The following is a 21,607-nucleotide window of genomic DNA, read 5'->3' as shown; positions in this document are numbered from 1 at the left end:
CAAGACGCGTGATACGAGTGCATGCCAATTCAAATTCCACAGATAAAATCCATTCGTACTTCAGGCAGCAGCAGCAAGATTTGTTGATGATGCCGGATGTCATTACTGGCGAAACGTTGTACTCAGGTTGTAATTGAGAATAGGTTTTCCCCTTTTTTCTGGCAACAAAACAGGTGTTAAGATGTTAAAACACCAAACTGAAACCTTTTACAATGAATCATGTCTGCATTAACCACAATACTTGTGGTTAGAATGCAAAAAAACACTGATAATATATGGCATTGTCTTTGAAACTCATTGGTCCACACCAGAGACAGCTTTCTTTCGAGCCTCGTCTCTGGCGTCCTCTAGGGTCTAACATTGTTTTGAGACAAGGCTAAAAAGAAAGCTGTCTCTGGTGTGGACCAATCTATTTCAAAAACAATGCCATATATTATCAGTGTGTTTTTGGTTTGCATTCTGACCACAAGCATTGTGGTTAATGCAGTCATGATTCCTTGTAAAAGGTTTCAGTTTGGTGTTTTAACATCTTAACACAGCTGTTTTGTTGCCAGAAAAAATGGGGAAAACCTCTTCTCATATTTTGGTACTGGCAAAGGTGGTCCTATGATGCAGGTTGTAAATGTTGTGGATTCTCTCTCCAACACACTGGTGTGCTGTACTACTAGTGACGAACTGGCACGTTCTGTTTACGTGACAAACCTCACTAATTGGCTGTCAGGTGGTGGCGGGTTTAACGACACATTTATATTTGTGCGATCTAACCCAACAAAAACCTATTATGGATATTGGCCGCGAAAGCCTGCGTGTTAACTGCTCCATTCAATTTGTACCACGTTCCCCAAAGGGATTTTTGCACGGAGCAACAACACCACGCCTTGCGAGAACCCCCTGGGTCCTTTCTCCAACTGATGTAAGACCAAAGCACATTGCTTTTCATGCTATGAATTCCAAAATACAAATCGGCGAATTCAGATCTTAGTCGTGGGTCAATTCAGCCTTTCACGCCTCCGACGAGATCATTAAAACTAGCGCCGCTTGTAGAAAATCAATAGTGGTTGCCTAATGAATAAACCAGCACCGTCCATAAGAATGTGAAATTTTCACCAGACTATAAACTATACGAAACAACTTTTTTTTTTTACCAGGTAAGGCTCAATGAGTGACGTTGCTATTTTTCAGACGTGACCTGGCCACAAATGATAGCTCAACGAAGTGGCTTATCACGTGGAAATTTATAGCAGCCAAATACTCTTAAACGTGTGATGTTGATTCGAAATGGAGAGAAAAATCGAAGCACCCGGAGAAAAATCCACACGACCACAGGAAGAGAGACACACACAAACTACAAATATACAGCAGGCGTCAGCGGTCGGGATCGAACCCACAACCTCCTGCATACCAGGCGAGGTAGTTAACATCTCCTAGCCACCGTGGGGCCAACAGATAAGCGCCACAACACACCTGTTTGAACAAGGGAACACTTTGATTTAAGGTAGGAATACTGCCCTTATTTACCTAGGGAAAGCCTCACTGAACACACTTTTTTCAGAAGGATTGGGATTATCTGGATATTTAATTCGTGTTTGGCGTGGTGTATCCCACTGCTGGATGAAGGTCTCTCAAAATCGCTCTCCCTCGTCTCATCCATCTCTGGGAATCTGGGATGGTCTTCCTCTTGGACATACTCCCTTCTTTGGCTGCTATTGTCATCAGTCTCATCCATCAAACATTACCTCCTTGTAACAATGAATCCTGCCTAGGCCCACACACTTTTCTTAAAATAAATGCATCTCTAGTTTGCATGTGTTCCCTCAGCCATGTTTCACTTCCACTCTTTAATTCACAACGCTTCTATGTCCATTTCCGTAGTTTTAATCCGACGGAGGTAATACGCAAAGATCGGGAAACTTTTCTCTTTTAGGCACATTGATGTGTTACTTTTCAAAGATCAATTAAAACTTTACAAAAACACCCGTGTATCATTATTTATCCCGGTCTGCATTCAATAGTCGCATCATGCGTCGTTACACTTCAACATTATTGTTAGGAAATAACCGACTAAAAAAAACACTGAGCACACGCCAATCACATCAACATTTATTTCTCAGCTGTGCAAGCGTGAAATATCTTTATACGACTAAGTAGAAAGGGTCACGTGCCCTTTGTGGAATGCGCAAATGAACAGAGCAATAATGTTTCAGGGAATGCACAATGACAGTTTTTGCAATGAAGAATTAAGTGTGAGGTTAAATAAACTTTCAACATCAAAAAAAGCAGGACAGCACTGAACGGAACGCTTTTCGAATGTCCGCTCCGTGATGCGCAGACAGCAAATGAGTGCATTAACAAACGTGCAATATAAATTAAAATATAAAAAATAAAATAATTAACTGTACCGGCAGTGGTGGAGAAACACATCACTGCCTTGGTCGTTAACACGGCCTTAAGACAATATACCGTAAATATTATTTTATCCACTCGAAGGCAGATCATATACGCACATTTTATTCCAGTTATCCACACTTCCGAGGAGAATGTGGAAAACACGATGAACGTTCCACCACGTACAGGTGACTCTTCTTATCCATGCTCGGATAACAGAACGTGAGTGACGAACTTCAGTGACGAACTTCAGTGAGACCACCGCTGGGGTCGGATCGGGTTTGGCTCAAACCCACGGGTTGGTGCGGTTAAACGGGATTCAATTACCGTGATGTTTTTATACAACTCATTGAATACAAGTCAATGGTATGGTATCAATTGTGTGCCAATCTAACTGCTGCCTGCAAACAGTCACGAGGTTACCGCAAGACAATTGATAACGTCAAGACACCTCCGAGATTCATCAGATGGGTTAAGCGAGCCAAGGGCCATGTTCAGAGGCCTCTGAGCGGGCACAGCCAGAGACCACGAGTTTGAATCCAGGTCACGGTCGATCGTGATTAAAGCGTGGTTTCTCAAGCGTAGCGAATTTACGGTCCCGTTGACCAACTTCAATTGAACGCCTGTCGTCACGATCCAGCACTGGGGATTCAAACATTTTGTTGCTTCGATTGCAGTGCGACGGACGGGGGACGCTAGCTACGCAGGGCAAGGAGCCAGAGAGAGGGGCGACGCCACCTACTGGGCGTGAAGCGGTGGACAGAACCAAGGGACCTGGAACACGTTTTGCTGCGATTTCATCTCCTCGGAGCCTTCGCCGACACGAGGCGATGTTCCACTTTCTGCTCATCGTCGTTCAGACGTTGGACCCCGGAATTCCTTCGTTTCACGACCCGGCGCCAGTCGCACGATCGCAGTGCCAAATGGGAGAGGGCAATTCATGAGATAAATACGTCGGTGGCCAAGGCGTGAACAAACCAAGGCGGACGGACAAAGCCTCCCCCCCCCCTGACGTGTTACAGCACTGGAAATATTTCACCGTTGTAACTAGAAATAAAAAAAAGCACACGCATCCGTGTAAAACAAACCGACGTAAAACAAGTAATTGACAATCATTTAAAATTCCAAAGTTTGTAAATGTGCACATTATCCCCTCGTTATTCACAAACTTGCTATCCGCGATTTTGGCTATCCGCGAATCGCATCCGGAACTCTACACGACCGCATCGAGAGATGGAAAGTGATGAGATAAAGTGATCAGATAAAACGAGAGAGAAAGTGATGAGAGAGAATGTGATGAGAGATCAAGTGATGAGAGAGAATGTGATGCGAGAAAGTAATTCGATAAAGTGATGAGATTAAGAGACGCGTTATGATAATTGTCATGTATTTAACAGCTTATTTACGTACTTATTTAAGGGAATAGGTTTTCGTAGGCCAACATCATCATCCGCGAAATGTGGTGTTCACGGGCATCTCCCGAATGTATCCCTCACGAATAAACGAGCATTTGAAAACTTTGAAAACGGAATTGAGTGAATGTTCACGAAGGCGGTGGTGGTCCCCACAAGGGAAAGGCGTTCAAGATTCAGTTTCCCTTCTTCCACTGCCGCAGAGGTTTTGGCAGCTCGTGCTGTACGGCTCTCTCGCTAAACAAGCTCCCCAGCCCGTGGGGGGTAAAACCGTCGGACTCCGTGCCCGGAGACAATAGGCACAAGTCGAAAACACAACAGCGAGCTGTCGTTTTATATATTTTTTTTGAAAATGCGATGCCGTGATACTGATTACGAAATATTTTTACGTTTTCGATCGATACACAGATCACGTGCCCTACTCTACAACCTCTGAAGTGAAGGAAAAAATGACGGTATATTTGTGAGCAGTCTAGGCGCAAATGTGGCCTTTGCATTTTGTAAATATGCAATATTAATCCTGCGGGGTCCACTTTCTGCCCCCCCCCCCCCCCTTCTCTCTCCCCCCTACTGCCGAGGCCTCTATAACCTCGTGCCACGGCAGATCTCTCGCCTAACTTCAGCAGTTTTTTTCTTGCTGTGGTTGTCCCACCTGATGACGATTGCTTGTGTTGCGATCGAAAGGTCGTGATCTATTATTTTTCTACCTACGTGACGAAAGCTTCAAACCAAGATTGAATATTAATCCTGATTATGTTGGTTAAATATTGGGTGCATTACTTTAAAAAGTGAGAGCTTTCAATAATTCAGACAATCTTAGTTTTCGGAGGCTCGCAAACCTGAAAACTATTGTCTATATATGCTTGTGTATGGTTAAGTTATACATTTTTTTTATTGCAAAGTATCCGTGTGCAAACTTTGACTCCCAAATAAAACGAGCGTATATTCACAGACGTGGTCCGACTGGAGCCAGAATGACTGAACGTTGTATGGCAACGCCATTTACCGGTCAACCTTTGACGGAAATAAACGCGTATTTGTTTGAGAATGCGTGCTGCTAACCAACTTTGAAAAAGTACAACAAAACAGTGTACATTTTAATTAAGGCAATCAACGGATTAACTTGTGAATATATTCTTAATATCCATTATAGGTGACGATGCTTCCAAGCACAGACTGCTTGCAATTTAAGAACAAAACGGACACACGATATTTGTACTTTGTTTGTAGATGTTATAATATATGGTCTAATGGGTGGCTCAGAGAGTCAGAGTGCTGAGCTGGTACTGCTAAGATCCTGGGTTAAAATCATTCCACGCAGGAGTAAAGTAGCGTGTCAAGTGTAGCGATGGTCTCTGTCCGATCACCAATTACTGCACACACTCACACACACACACAAACCCCATCACATTAAAATTGTTTCTGCGCTTAAATTGGCTAAATGACAGCACTGAGAATTAAAAACATCGCTTTCACGGTCATGCGGTGAACATTTAAAACCATTTAAACTAGTTTTTATTGTACCAGCTAAGGCCCGCTTAGCTCTATAGCTCTTTTTCAGAAGAGGCCTGGCCACAAATGATAGCTAAACGAAGTGTCTGATGTTTAAATTTATAGCAGCCAAATACAGGTCCGACTTACGATATTTCGATCTTACGATTGCGATAGCGATATGACAAAATTTTAAAATATTTTTAATTTCGCGGGACAGGCAAACGCAGCAGCTTACGAGGTACGATACTGTAGCTTCATCATCGCTATCCTCCTCTTCCGACAACTAAGTTAATGTAGCCATCAACAACCTAACATCGTCCAAGCATGCAGACGACGGACAGAATATTGGCGAGTAACAGTAGAATATGATACGTTACGATACGTCCAATGCATGTATGATACATAGCTTTAGCGATTTCATTTTATGGTTACCACGATACATACGTTCAATGCATGTTAAAAGTTTTTTTTTATAGCAGATAGGATTGTTTCCTGAAAAAAACTTTCTATGAAATTGAGGTTCATATTGGTAGGCTAAGAATTTACCTTGTTTTTTTTTACTTAAAATTTTACTGTGCAATACAGTATTGTAATTAATAAATACGTACAGTATATAGTTTATACAGTACGGTACCGTAAATTGCTCTGTTTTGCTCAATTATCACCATTCTTTAAGACTCCTTGGTAGGCTGGGGCCATCTTCGACTGACGATATTTTCGACTTAGGATGGGGTCGCCGTGACGCATCTCCATCATAAGTCGGGGACTACCTGTACTTCAAACATTCCTCTGTGAAAGGGTGAATAAAGAGGTGCTGCTGTCGACTGTGTGGACCAGAGGGGTTCCTTGACGGGATCTCAGATGTAGCTCTGTTATATCTGCTTCCATGTACCGTTCTCCAACACGGAGGGCGGGTTTGCACTGCTCTGCTGGAGTTCCAAACGGATACTTCATCTGGCCACACGACACCAGTATCACTATCGGTGCATACAGGATGCTTCAAAAAAACATTTTAACGCTTACATGGGACTATCGTTTTGAATGGAAAAAGAACAGTTAATACACTGTATAACATGATAACAAATGTAATGTTAATAGCTTCAAAAAGAAAGTCAAAGAGTCTCCACTTGCTCGCCATCCGTTGTCAACGCTACGCCTGGAATCTTCTCCAGGCAGTCGCCAGAGCCCCGGAGGAGGCAGCAGCACATGTCACGTGGTGTTTGTTGCAAAGTCTCAGAAGTGTTAAAATACATTTTGAAGCACCCTGTATAATTGGATGGGGGGGGGGGGAAAGACTACAAAAATGTTGGTCTAAACGTTTGTCCGTGCAGCGCAGCACACTCGTGGACTTAAGCAATCCGGTGAATGAAACCTAACTTGAGGACGGTGTGCAATCCTCTTGCTCACCTGCTGTTTAAGGCTGCACAGCATCGGAGAAGGGTTTAATCAGTCCGTAGTTGAGGGCCTTGGACAGACACTCGCGAGCCAATATAACGTTCTGGCTCTCCGAATCGCTGCCCTCCTGCTTTGCGATCAATGACAGGATCTCCATCATCTCGCTCTCCATCAGTTTCTCGGCGATGCCCTTTTCGGCGCTCATCAGGTTGAGGGTGACGGCAAGTCCCCGCACCTGCAGGTCCTTCTTCTCGTGCATCACCAGGTGCTGCAGGATCTCCAGCCACTGTGACGTCTGCAACAGGAAAGAGCAGAACGCTTGCAAGTCGTCCGACAACCCGCCGGGTGTCTCGACAGTAGAGTGCGAGCTGCTGGCGGTCGGGAAGGTGGGGGGTTCAAATTTTGGTTTGGGTTTTAACTAAGGGGCGCCACGGTGGCTAGGAGATGTTAACTACCTCGCCTGGTTTGCAGGAGGCCGTGGGTTCCACCCCTAACCTGATACCTGCCGTATATTTGGACGCGTGGATTTTTCTCCGGGTTTCTCCGGCTTTTTCCCTCCACATTTAGAATCAACATCACACGTTTAGATTATTTGGCCGCTATAAATTTCCACTTCGTTGCGCTATTATTTGTGGCCAGGTCGCGCCTGAAAATGAGCGATATAGCTCAGTGCGCCTTACCTCGTAAAATAAAAAGTTTATTCGAGGAAAATTAACCTAAAAATGTATGTTACTTGTTCACCTTTTTGTTTAAAATCATATCAATAATGTTTTGACATTGGTAAAAACAAGTTCAAGTTATGAACTACTCAAACGAGCATTGAGGCATTGCTGCTCATCTGTTTCCAGCCCTGAGCCGGTGGTGGAAATTCCAAGTTCCTATGGCAGGTTCGAATGTCTCAAAAGGAAGACCACCGTTGGCTTCATTGCAGAGCGATGCTCGGGGGAAACACTCTATCCCATATTTACAGAACAACCAGAGTCCACATTCTGCTGTACCGCCTTCACCTGGCGAGCCAGGGTGACGGCGGCTCCTCCTCAACGCCCACGGAAAGGGAATTCCCAACGTTTGTGTGATAATCCACGGACCCTCGCAGCCGCCTACACAGTGCCGTGCCACAGCCGTGCACCAGGTGAGAAGGCTGATGCGACCGGGCGGGGAAGTGGAGTCAGTCACGCCAAGCTTGGCACGTACCACTTGGGTCGCTTTAGCACACAGCTTAGTGTTTTCGGTCGTTAGCATGGCCAGCGCCCCAGAGGCCGCCATCTGCACCTTCTCGTCGTCCATGCCGCTGTACAGGACCAACAGCTTCATGCGATCGTTACCGTCTGCCTCAAACATCTCTTGCACCTGCGAAGCCACTCGTGGGAAAGGGTGGAACGAAACGGGCGCGCTCAACGATTCGCCGATGAACCGCGTTAGAATCCGTGATCACACCGAGATTCTCACACTCTCGGTGTGATCACCGAATCCTGAGCGCAAGGGTCTACCGGTCTACAAAACCCGACCGATTCGTCTCATCGATATTTGTGTTCAACACACCACACCGCAGGTCACAGCAACACAACAACAACACCCCGCCACTCGCCACTAAGTGCCAGGCCAGGTGCACTTTGAGGCCACGTTCTACCCATCGCACTGCAGGTCACAACAGCCCAGTGACTTACTCGTCCACTCGCTCTCTCGCCCACTCTTCTCACCATGCTGCAGGTCACCTCACTTACTTCTCATTCTGCTTCTTCCCTCGCACTTTGTCCACTTTGGATTCCCCCCCACCCATCGTCTCCTTTCCCAAGATCTTATAACCTTGCTCACTCCAATTAGCACGGTTGGCTACGTACGGTGCGAAAAGAAGTTCAGTAAAAAAAAGGCTTCTGTAACTTTTATATCGATTGTACCTTCACTGGTGCTGTGTTTAGGGGAGGCCTATGTCACTTCATAACCATACAGATTTAATTATCAGAGGTGGAATCTACCCCAGTTAAGTGCAAAAACCAGATATAATATTATGGTGTTTGTGTGTGGCCAGGCTGAGAGCATGAAGTCGCTACACTTGAGAAATGTGGTTTAATCACAGGCGGCTGCTTGGATTCCAACCCAGGATCTCAGCGGTGCTAACCTCAGGGCTAAGACCACCTCACTACACACCTATGAAACACACTCTTGACGGGTACTGCAAGATCCAACCATGTCCGTCCAGTGCTCGCTGAGCTGCATTGGCGTCCGGTTGCCAAACGAATACATTATAAGGTCGCACACTCATTACACACGCAAAGTTATTGCCACAAATGAACCACAATACATCTTCTTTGGTTCTTTCGGTAAAGTCACGTAGAATGAGAATAAAATAATAAATTGATAAAATAAAATAACGCAATTTATTATTTTATTCTCATTCTACGTGACTTTACCGAAAGAACCAAAGAAGATGAATCCTTGCAGTCACGAAAGCTTTAAATCGAAACCACAATACAGTAAAACCTTGGATTGCGAGTAACTTGGTCTGCGAGTGTTTTGCAAGACGAGCAAAAATTTAAAATAAATATGAATTTGATAAACGAGCGAGGGTCTTGCAATACGAGCAGTACGTATACACTTTGTCTACCGAGCGTCACATGATCACAACTGAGCCGATGGTTCTTCTCTCTCTCTCGCTGTGGGATTGTGAGTAATCATCTCCCATGCTCGGTCTCAGTCGGCGTGCCTCACTCGTATAGTCAACATCCGTGCGAGTGTATAATGTTTACTATAGTGTTGTGACCACGTGTGTGTGTGCGTAAAGCATTTTTTTTTATTTTGTGTCCAAGTGTAGCGAGTGTTCTTTAGTAACTGTACTGCAATAATGGCCCCTCCTCCTCTCCTCTCTCTCGTCTCCCTCACACCAGCCACGATTACATTGAATTCATAAGTTTGATTACTTTATATTAAATAAAAATAATAAAAATATAAAAAGGTATTTTGTATTAATCATTTTCACATGAATATTTTTTGGGTTGTGGAACGAATCATCCGAGTTCCCATTATTTCTTATGGGGAAATTTGCTTTGATATACGAGTGCTTTGTGATTACAAACACGTTTCTGGAACGAATTATGCCCGCAATCCAGGGTTTTACTGTACCCTGCTGATCTCGTCAAGCAGCATAAACCATCACGCGAACCCCCGGTCATCATCGCAGCAGCGGCTTTTGGCTGCCAGCCATCGAACAAAGACCGTGGTCACCGCATCGCGCGCTTTCAGATGCGCTTCTGCGGCCGTCTGTAACGCTCTTTCCTTCCGACATTAGGAAGCCACTGGAGCAATGGTGCACTTTCAAATAATCTAGATTGACAAACTAATTTCTTGAGAACTCCTTTTCACGCTTAGTTTGTTGTCCTTCCCCCCCCCCCACCTCCGATTAGCACGGCTGGCTACGTACGCGGTGGGGAAAGAAGTTAAAAGTACATATGTACACAAAGACCCCCCCCATGTAGCCTTTAACAGACTGTTGGGGCAAGTGCTGTTAGTGAGCACCTATGAAGGCCGGCACGGCACACAAGGGGGTGGGTGGCCAACAACATGCCCAGCCGCCTTTGTCTCCCGAGTGGCGATGTTTACACACCGCACCAGGTACTCATTTGAGGCCGACTCGACCTAGGGGAGGCCCAATGACCCATTCAGACAATCGTCACTGGTGTTGGCCGTGAGCGGGAATCGAACTCGGGGTCGCTACGGGTTCGTAGCGCAGCGGCGCTAACCGCGATACAACCGCTCCGCCCCACACACACACACACGCACGAGTTCAGGACCAATCAGAAGCAAGGGTGGCAGCAGGGTGCGAGGTGTGAGGCCATCACCAACCTCCTTGTTGAGGACCATGTTGCACATGCACTCGGTGGCGGCGGCGCGGATTTGCTCGTGATCTTCGAACATGTGGCTTTCGATCATTGGGAAAGCCTTCTCTTTGAGCATCTGCTTCCTGAAGAGCAGGAAACATATTCAGTGCTTCTGCAGTTTTTATTTTACGTGCAAGTGTTAAACTTTTATGACTAAGTTTTTTTTTTATAAATAAATAAATGTGCCGTTTAAAAATACATTTATGCAAACCAACACACCTGATGATGACCGTTTGAGTTATGGTCGAAACGTCGTGAGAATTTTTTATTGTTTTATATATATTTTGTTATTTTGTTGTTTCTCTTCAACGTGACTTTACCGAAAAAAACTAAGAATATGAATTACTGCAGTCACGAAAGCTTTAAATCAAAATTTAAGTTTTTTTTGTTGTTAATGTGTCTTTCCCGCCACCCCCACCCCACCCCCGCCAATTCCTTTGCGATTGCGCCATCGGCGTGATGTCACACGATGAGGAATCCACTCGGGGTCCCTCGTACACAGCCGCGTAAACCCTTCGTCTTGGGAAATCGCCCGCGTATATTTTTGTCCGGGTCCTTCGGTTTTTCCCCTCCACATTCATAAAACATGCGTTTAAGCCACTTCGGTGAGCATTCGTGGTCAGGTCGCTTTATAGCTCAGTGGGCCTTAAAATAAAGTACAAATATATACAGGGTGCTTAAAAAAATGTTAACACTTATATAGGACTATCATTTTCTTTGGTTCTTTCGGTAAAGTCACCACGTAGAATGAGAATAAAATAATAAATTGATAAAATAAAATAACACAATAATATTCTCACGACGTTTCGGCCACAACACAAGCGGCCTTCATCAGGTGAAAGGGACGAGACTGTCTGGAGGACAGCGCTGGAGAAATAACGGATAATACAGTGGAAAAAGAATGGAAAAAGAACGGGTAATACAGTGTGGATAATAAAGTGTATTATCCGCACATTTCTCGTGGTATTGTTGCAAATTATCAGAAGTGTTAACAAAAGTGTTAAGCACCCTGTATATACAATACCACAACCAGCAAACGGTGCTTCCAGCAATACGATCGCTCACCTCAACTTGTCGTTGATTCCTGCCAGATTAGTCAGGGCCATGAGCGACTCGAAATTCTGCAGCCCCGAATTCTCCACGTTCAGGAGGCTCACGAGGGGACGCACCACCTCATAGATCTGTGGTTACAGGAGTTCACGACAATCCTCATACAGTGGTCAACCGCGGTTTACGATGCCATCGATTAACGATATTTCTATGAACGATCCGCCTCCCAAAGGATCCCATTGTTTCTATGTACGATACGTTTCGATTAACGATATGTTAATTAAGCAGGAAATAATTACATCTTTATTTTATTCTCCATTTATGCATCTTTTTATACCGTATGTAGACATTTATCGATGTTTATATTCATGCTTTAATATGTTCTTATAACGTTTATTTATTAAAATTACGTATTTAAATAAACACTATGTTTTTTATGGTGAAAAAGGTCAACTTCCGATCGTCTTGGAACAAATTAAGACTCTAACGATAATTTCAATTAACGATGGGTGTTTGTGTAAACCAATTAATATCTTTAGCCGAGGGACCATGTAAGCAAATTAATTTGTCCATCAGTCAGTGCCGGCACACTCCGGTCAGCAGCAGCGGCGGGTTTTGGCTCCTCGCCATCGGAGAAAGCCGGTGGTCACCGCATCGCGTGGCACTTTCAGATGCGCTTCTGCGGCCGTCTGGAACGTTCCTTCCTTCCGATATTAGGAAGCCACTGGAGCTATGCCACTTTTAAATCGAGATCGAGAACTCATTTGTTGAGAATTGCTTTTTGTGTTTAGATTGTTGTCCTCCAAACCCCCACGCCCGCACCTCCGATTAGCACCGGTTGGCTACGTACGATGCGAAAGAAGTTCAACGCACAGATGTGCTTGAGTACGTTTCTTCGTGCAGAGTCCAGCAAGGGATCATTTGGACTGTTACAAACCTACAGTACTGAAGATGAGCCACGTACGGCCTCCGATCTTTGACCAAAATTGAAAAGAAACTGTGATGGATCGTGTCCACCGTGTGGGGGACAAGGCGTGGAGTTGCACACGACGTAAAAAGTGATCGGGCGGTGGAGGGCGAAGATAAGAGGCTTCTGGTCACTCCAGCTATGCAGTTTCATCGACAACTGCAGTTTACAAAAAAAAAACAATCATCCTGTATACATATGTTGTGTGGTTAATCTTGACACCACTGAAGACTTGTAGATCCACACGGAGACGGAGCTTCATGTAAGTGCTTGCGCCAGTTGTTTATGTAACATCTTCTCACACGCTGCTTACACCCCCGTGTACTACACACTCACTGGCCTACACACTCCACACCCGACGCCCGCACCCGTTACGATGCGCGTCACAACTCTGGCCTGCACGTGGAACTGTCTCCCATTATTCTACACCCCGCCACGGCTCCCCTCGTCTGCCCCGGCCGGGGGCAACACCACCACCGCCCGGCGACGAGGTGGGGCTCGAGCCTTCCCTCGGCGGCGGCTGGGCTGTTCCCACTGCAGGCACGCGTTCCCATCTCCTCTCACACTCCACACCCCAGGGGAAGGGTACTGGGGAGGTCCCTAGCACACCCGCACAGGCTACCCTAGCCTGGTGCTAATTTCCCCCTACCCTGGGTCCCATCGCTCCCCCAGGGGAAGGGTACTGGGGAGGTCCCTAGCACACCCGCAGGCTACCCTAGCCTGGTGCTAATTTCCCCCTACCCTGGGGTCCCATCGCTCCCCCAGGGGAAGGGTACTGGGGAGGTCCCTAGCACCCCCACAGGCTACCCGAGCCTGGTGCTAATTTCCCCCTACCCTGGGTCCCATCGCTCCCCCAGGGGAAGGGTACTGGGGAGGTCCCTAGCACCCCCACAGGCTACCCTAGCCTGGTGCTAATTTCCCCCTACCCTGGGTCCTATCGCTCCTACAGGGGTAGGGTACTGGGGATTCCCTAGCACACCCACAGGCTACCCTAGCCTGGTGCCAATTTCCCCCTACCCTGGGTCCTATCGCTCCTACAGGGGTAGGGTACTGGGGATTCCCTAGCACACCCGCAGGCTACCCTAGCCTGGTGCTAATTTCCCCCTACCCTGGGTCCCAACTTCCAACTCCACACGTTCCTGGCTCCTCGCGACGACCTCGTTCACATCACGGGTCCCAGCCTAAATACCCCAGGGGGACATGATGTCACCGTCCCGCCTGCCGTGCATGACGTCACTCTCTGACGTCACTGCACCGGAGGGTGAGCGTGACGTAACGTCATTAATTACTACCACACACACACACATATATATGACGGGATGGGTCCTGCTTGTATTGCGATATCGCGCTGTACGCTATGGTGCTAATCATGACTGGACATGTGTCAAAAACAACTGGAAATCTGTATACCTGTCAAACCTATACGGTTTACCCGTATTCTTGTATAGGAAAAATTTCGATTTAAAGCTTTCGTGACTGCAATGATTCATCTTCTTTGGTTCTTTCGGTAAAGTCACGTAGAATGAGAATAAAATAATAAATTGATAAAATAAAATAACACAATAATATTCTCACGACGTTTCGGCCACAACACAAGGCCACAACACAAGGCCGCTTGTGTTGTGGCCGAAACGTCGTGAGAATATTATTGTGTTATTTTATTTTATCAATTTATTATTTTATTCTCATTCTACGTGACTTTACCGAAAGAACCAAAGAAGTTGTATAGGGAAATTTAGTTCAGGTCCATACTGAGAACAGCCGTTTCATCAATACGGGCCCGTTTTTCTTTGTCTGTTTTTTGTGTTTCTCCCTTGTGATGGGACTTTGTAGGGCGAGTGTTGAAATTTCTAAGGGCATGGGGTGATCAATAAGGTCTGAATTTATCTGGAATAAGGTAGACACTGATTAGGGGTTGATAGGTATGACATCTGTCAAAAATGACTGGACATTCATAAAAATCCGATTCTGATACAGTAAAAATTTATTTACTCTGAAAAAAGTTAAAAAAAAACGGTCGGCATTCCCCCTAGGTACTTACCCTCTCGCCAGGAAAGGCAATCACTGGGTTGGCCGTGATGGTGATTTTGGCCAAGGCTTGAGCGGCTTTACTCTTTCCCACCTCCGTTCCTTCCAGGGCGAGAGGAATTAAAGCCTGCGGTGGGGGGGGGGGGTGAACGTGACAGGTCCGAGGTAAATGAAGCGTTGTAGTTTCAGAACATTGCACATGAAGAATATCCGCGCGCGGTTTATCCGATTTGCGAATTCACCGCGCACCTGAGATTTTGACATAAATGAGTAACTCGTGGATTTTCCCTTAAGCCCAAATTAATAAATCTTAAAAAAAAAAGTTATTCCTTTTCATTCTTGGAAATGTTTATTACAAGTCACGTGCTTAAACCGAACAAATATGTTGCTCCGGTTAATCCAAAATCCACGTGATCGCCCCTACAGTGCAGTAGTTGCATATCTTTGCAACACTGGGTAGGCTTTTTATTGATCTTCCTTAGCGTCGCTCTGCTATCATCCACTGAGTGGGCCGAGTCTTCTGCGTGGGAGCAGGGAAGTGTTATCGGAGCACGTGCACCGATTGGTCGATTTTTTTTTTACTACAAATTTTAGTTTTGATCATTAACAAATACAATTTTCTTAACGTAAACATCATTTATGCCTATATTAGTGGTTTTTGGTAAAGAGATCCGCGGAAAATTGATACTTTTTCGATTACCCCGCAGACGTCCTCGCCGTCATTAGCGCGGACAATCGAGAGTCTACTCTGCATATGTACAAGGGACTCCTCTTACTTAGGAACGAGTTAGGTTCCCAGAGGTCTGTTCGTAAGTCGATTTGTTCCTAAGTCCAACTTTACTCCTGTCGATTGCAAACAAATTGTACGGCGTGTGCACTCAACACGGAGAGGGGCTTTAAAAGTTGTATGATCTCCTGCAGATGTAGATGCCACTGGCTCTTCACGTTCTGCAGATGTAGATGCCGCCACCGCCGTCTATTGGTTAAATTTACGACACTCGGTCCAAACAAGCAACTGAACATACGGACAGGTTTGATCCTAGCTCTGAAAGTTCGTAAGTAGCACGGTGCTTTCAGATGCGCTTCTACGGCCGTCTGGAGCGCTCTTCCTTCCCATATTAGGAAGCCACTGGAGCTAATACACTTTTAAATCATCTAGATTGAAAACGAATTTCTTTAGAACTCCTTGCTCTCATGTTTAGTTTGTCTTCATTTCCCCGCACCTCCGATTAGCACGGTTGGCTGCGTACGGTGCGAAAGAAGCTTGACATACTTTCACCTTTGATCGTTTCAGATGGAGAACGCCACTGGACTTTAAAAAGGTGAAGGGAACGAGCGCTTCAACGCAGGCGACTACGCGAACGCTCTGGTCTACTACACGAGAGCCATCGTGAGCACGGAGGACAAGCAAGACCTGGCAGTCCTGTACAAGAACAGGGCGGCTTGCTACCTGAAGCAGGTGAGTGAGTCTGTGCTTGAGAGGCTTCCCGCTCCATTTAAAACAAATCATTTGGTGTTGCTGCTGCATTGGCAGTGCTGCGCAAGCACAATTAACTAAAAGAAATCGACACATTTGTCAATAACGATGCATTTTAAAAATAAATATATAATAGGTGACGTTTCGGGCAACGGGCCTTCTTCATAACACGTGAAGCGGCGGTGGCGTGAAACGTATGGGTCACGACTTAATTTAATATCACCCACGACTTCACTTGATGGGACCCGCGACTTACATCGCCTCTAATGGCAGACTGATGTCCACTCGCAGGCCACACACTGGGTCACGCTTTGCAGCACAGGGGGCCGGCTGCCACTGGGGGTTACCCCCTTGCCAATGCGTTGATGAGATGAGATGCAAGTCGCCTATCGCGTGTAAAGCTCGCCGAGATGCCCAGGCGAAACGGACACTCTATGAAAGACAAAGATTTCCTTGTTACGATTTTGTTGAAACCGACCCTTCTTACCTTCCCACCGCCTTCTGCCACGATCGTTCCCCTGTTTTCAGTTTCTTCCACCAATGCCAAAAACACCCTGAAAGCATTTCACATAATAACGCAATTAATAATGTCCAGACTATTGTAGAGACAAAAAAAAAACATCGTCAATAATTAACAATGTATAAAAAAGTATTAACATGATACCCTTTTCAGCCCTGCAAAAAAAAAAAAACATTAAATAAATCTCAAAATATGATACGTATAAAATGTGAAGTCACATAAAGGAAGGGGTATCCTGAAAAACGTTACAACCCAACAAAATATTAAATCATCATAAAAATTAATGAGAATAGGTTTTCCCCTTTTATCTGGCAACATAAAAATTCATATTTAGGTCCGATCATGCGAGCGTGATGCAAGTTTGTGTCGTACACCCGCCTCCACCCGACACGAACGAATATACGAAAGTTGTCACGTGAACAAACGCGCCGATTCATTTCTACTTCACCACTCGGGTACGTTGGGAGGAGCAATCCACACACTACTGACGATCAGCTACGACGTTTCCATCTTCCTTCACTCACTCTTACCATACTCTTTGGTTCTTTCGGTAAAGTCACGTAGTTAGAAATAAAATAAAATAACGTGACTTTACCGAAAGAGTATGGATTCCTGCAGTCACGAAAGCTTCAAATCATCACTGTTACCAATGAAACCAATTATAGTTTCACACTCGCAGTGTGTAAGTGCCGGCTTGATTATGGCTTGATTGTACCGGCCGTTGTAGGCAGCCAATGAATGGAACGCATTCGAGAGTACGTCCGTCGTATAACCCCCATGAAATGGAAACTAACAGCTTGTTGGGCCCTTCCTAATGAACTAAATCAAATCTATCTATCTAATCCATCGGGGAGGGTCGAGCGATGAGTTAAATCATGCGCTAGGTGGATTCTCGGATACGTGCAAAATGCATTTTAACTGAATGCAGGACGACCACCGGAGAAATATCGTGTGCAAGCGCAAGGTGGGTTATTACATCGCACGATCGTGACAGGTGGTTAACGGCAGCTTGGGGAGGGCCTTCATCCAGCAGTGGATTTGACAATGACGTGATGTTGCCAATGGATGAGGATCTCACCTGGACATGAGCTCCTTACTGGCGTCAGTGAGCACGGCACTGTCCGACTTCACCATGCAAACCAGCGCAGACACCAGGCCAGCCTTGAGCAGCTTCTTTACACGAATATTAACAAACTTCTTCTTGTCCTGGAAAACATTTGCTTGCCTTAGGGTGCATGGAAGTAACGTGATTCACAGTGCCCTTCACAGAACATTTACAGCAACACCCTTAATGAGGAATTTACCAATTTTCTCAAGCAAAGCAGTCCCAGGAAAGAACTTTGATAATCATAAAGACCACTCAGGGCTAACAAAGCATCATTATTTCTGTGTGCACAGAAGTATTAACAGATGCACGGAGTTAGAGACATAATATGCACGTACTGTAAACTCTTTGGTTCTTTCGGTAAAGTCACGTAGGTAGTTGCAAACCTCGTTTTTTTGTAAGGATGTATTTTGGACACATATCTAGGATGGACAACAAAATTATAAGTGTTTTTTTTCTAATTTCCTTGCTGTGGTTTTCACACCTGATGATGATTGCTTGTGTTGCAGTCGAAACGTAGTGAGAATGTTATTGTTTTATATTTTTATTATTTTATTGCTTCCCTTCTACGTGATGACTTTACCGAAAGAACCAAGAATATGAATCCCTGCAGTCACGAAAGCTTTAAATCAAAATTTAAAAGTGTGTTGATGTTGTTCAGAAACATGGAAAGAACCTGAAAGAGAGGGATGACGAAATAAGAGAGTGGTGTCAGAAACACGTGCACCACTTGAGCATATTGGCACACGAGACAAGAGAGGAAAGTGGAAACGAATTGGGGAAATGTGCAGGGGACACCTACGTGGGCTGTTTGCCCATGGACCGTGATGCGACGATGAAGTGGAACTTCTTTGCCATCGTACGCAGCCAACCGTGCTAATCGGAGGTGAATTATATTACGATCGCGGGGTTGGCGAATATCACCCCCTCCGCCCACCCGCACACTTCACCGAGTTAGAAACCTCGTGTTTTCTGTTAATGTGTCAAAACGCTGGGCGGGCGGGCGGGCGGGCGGGCGGGCGGGCGGGCGGGCGAGCGGGCGGCTCATCTGCGCGGGGGCGCAAGTCTGAGAGACGCGTTCGCCGCACGTACCTTTGGGTGCAGCTCGGCCACGTGCTGCTTGGCGTACTTGGCCAGCTCCACCATCTCCACGGGAGGCTCCTTCTTGTCGTAGCTGTTGGTGCAGTTGACCAGCGTGGAGGCCACCGCGTACAGGATGGTCTTATCGCTGGACTGCGTCGCCGACCGGAGGCATTTCGCACGTCGCCGTTAAAAAGACACACGCTGCGGGGTTGCCCGAACGTTGAAGGTCATCTCGCACCGCACGTAGACGACCGTGGTACTCGGAGGTGCGATCCAAACGTGTCTTTAACGACGTGCAAAAATTTGTCGTGAACGAATTTCTCTAGAACTGCTTTTTTGTGTTGAGTTTGTTGTGCGTACCCCTTATACCTCCAATTATCGCGGTCAGCTACATACGGTGCGAAAAAAGTTCAACATAAATACATAGAACATACGATGTGGCCGGCCTCGATCAAAGCAAATCGGCTTACGATTCGCAATTGATTTTTTTTTGGTCAGGCTGCGTTGACTAAAAATGCCAATGTGTGTCGTACACCCTCCTCCACTCTACACGTACAAATTGGTATATATTGGTACATATTCATTCTCCGTCTGATGACCTGATGACGACCGTTTGTGTTATGGCCGAAACGTTCGTGAGAATTTTTATTGTTTTATATATATTTTATTATTTTATTGTTTCCCTTCAACGTGACTTTACCGAAAGAGCTAAGAATATGAATTACTGCAGTCACGAAAGCTTTAAATAAAAATTTGAGCGAATACTGTAAATGTTAGATTTAAATGTATTTATTTGTACAATATTTGTGTAACTTAATTTTGTAATTGTCACCATGATCAGTTTGCAAATAATCCACCCTAGCCCACTCGTGCCAAAAAAATAATACATTATTAAACAACGATTCAGGTTTGCGCAATATTTTCAATTTCTCATGTGCAGCCAAATCGCTGAGCAGGTCATCTCTTGGAAGTGGAGTCTGTCTCTATGGTGAGAAATCGGTTGCGCGACCGCTCGCAATCAGTTGCATAAAATGTCTACATGCAAGCGATCAGGTTACACGTAAACCAAGTCGCGCAACTGATTGCTCGGGGTGTCTTCGGGAATGAAAGGTGGCGGCACTCGTGAGATTTGTCGCTCGCAACAAGAACGGTACCTTGGCTAATTCCAGCATGCATCGCAAAGCATCTTCGTCTTCGACAAATTCATCCTTCACGTCAGCATCGAGAGTGAGATAGGCCATGCCTTCTATGGCCCACTTCCGTGTTCGGATGTCGATGGTGTCATTGGTTAGCCACCTGAAATGACACGATTAATGAAGTAAACAACCGCTAAAGTCACGTAGAAGGGAAACAATAAAATAATAAAAATATAAAACAATAAAATTCTCACGACGTTTCGACTGCAACAAGCAATCATCATCAGGTGTGAAAACCATCATCAGGTGTGAAAACCACAGCACCTGATGATGATTGCTTGTGTTGCAGTCGAAACGTAGTGAGAATTTTATTGTTTTATATTTTTATTATTTTATTGTTTTCCTTCGACGTTACTTTACCGAAAGAACCAATAATATGAATCCCTGCAGTCACGAAAGCATTAGATCAAAATTTAAACAACCGCTGTTCCATATCATCATCACCATCATTGGCCATGTTAAATCCACTGCTGGTCAAAGGCCTCAGCAAGCCACCGCCACTCACAATCCCATGATGTAATAATCCACTCGGCACCTCACTTATTTTATTTTACAAGGTAAGCCCCACTGAACTATACAGCTCTTTTCAGAAGCGACGTGGCCACAAATGACAGCTCAAGAGGCCTGAGATTGCTTGCTGGTGGAAGGGCCTCAACTAGAGGGAGCTCTAGAGCCCCTCGACTGGGCATTTGATCTTCTCTTTCACAGTTCCTAGACATCTTGGAAGAGATGTTAACTCTCTTGCCTGGTATACATGAGTTTGTGGGTTCGATCCCGACCCCAACACCTGTATATATGGAGTTTGGACGTCTCTTTCCTATTGGTGGTGTGGATTTTTCTCCGGGTCCTCCGGTTTTTCCCTCCACATTTACAGTGAGGGAAAAAAGTATTTGATCCCCTGCTGATTTTGTATGTTTGCCCACTGACAAAAAATGATCAATCTATAATTTTAACGGTAGGGTTATTTGAACAGTGAGAGACAGAATAACAACAAAAAAATCCGGAAAAACGCATGTCAAAAATGTTATAAATTGATTTGCATTTTAATGAGGGAAATAAGTATTTGACCCCATCTCAATCAGAAAGATTTCTGGCTCCCATGTGTCTTTTATACAGGTAACGAGCTGAGATTAGGAGCACACTCTTAAAGGGAGTGCTCCTAATCTCAGCTTGTTACCTTTATAAAAGACACCTGTCCACAGAAGCAATCAATCAATCAGATTCCAAACTCTCCACCATGGCCAAGACCAAAGAGCTCTCCAAGGATGTCAGGGACAAGATTGTAGACCTACACAAGGCTGGAATGGGCTACAAGACCATTGCCAAGCAGCTTGGTGAAAAGGTGACAACAGTTGGTGCGATTATTCGCAAATGGAAGAAACACAAAAGAACTGTCACTCTCCCTCGGCCTGGGGCTCTATGCAAGATCTCACCTCGTGGAGTTGCAATGATCATGAGAATGGTGAGGAATCAGCCCAGAACTACACGGGAGGATCTTGTCAGTGCTCTCAATGCAGCTGGGACCATAGTCACCAAAAAAACAATTGGTAACACACTACGCTGTGAAGGACTGAAATCCTGCAGCGCCCGCAAGGTCCCCCTGCTCAACAAAGCACATAT

The 21,607-nt window shown here is 45.4% G+C and overlaps 1 protein-coding gene across 4 annotated transcripts in view; it reads right to left on the bottom strand.

The window, feature by feature from the left end:
* Positions 1 to 2,088: 2,088 nt before the first annotated feature.
* The window catches only part of LOC116954937 (protein unc-45 homolog B-like), a 55,531-nt gene continuing 36,012 nt past the window's right edge, over positions 2,089 to 21,607 (bottom strand). For all 4 annotated transcript variants that reach the window (XM_032975790.2, XM_032975789.2, XM_032975788.2 and 1 more), the window contains exons 12-21: positions 19,946 to 20,087; positions 18,801 to 18,941; positions 17,682 to 17,809; positions 16,571 to 16,637; positions 14,620 to 14,733; positions 11,627 to 11,742; positions 10,527 to 10,644; positions 7,881 to 8,036; positions 6,699 to 6,981; positions 2,089 to 5,170 (exon numbers count right to left, since the gene is read on the bottom strand). In XM_032975790.2, coding sequence (XP_032831681.2) covers positions 6,706 to 6,981; positions 7,881 to 8,036; positions 10,527 to 10,644; positions 11,627 to 11,742; positions 14,620 to 14,733; positions 16,571 to 16,637; positions 17,682 to 17,809; positions 18,801 to 18,941; positions 19,946 to 20,087 — 1,258 coding nt within the window. In that variant the 3' untranslated portion in view covers positions 2,089 to 5,170; positions 6,699 to 6,705. The remainder of the gene's footprint in view (positions 5,171 to 6,698; positions 6,982 to 7,880; positions 8,037 to 10,526; positions 10,645 to 11,626; positions 11,743 to 14,619; positions 14,734 to 16,570; positions 16,638 to 17,681; positions 17,810 to 18,800; positions 18,942 to 19,945; positions 20,088 to 21,607) is intronic.

Source organism: Petromyzon marinus, chromosome 57 (assembly GCF_048934315.1).
Source record: "Petromyzon marinus isolate PM22_M1 ecotype Great Lakes invasive population chromosome 57, UKy_Petmar_22M1.pri1.0, whole genome shotgun sequence".
Classification (NCBI taxonomy): Eukaryota; Metazoa; Chordata; class Hyperoartia; order Petromyzontiformes; family Petromyzontidae; genus Petromyzon; species Petromyzon marinus.
This window is presented reverse-complemented; position numbering and strand designations above follow the sequence as displayed.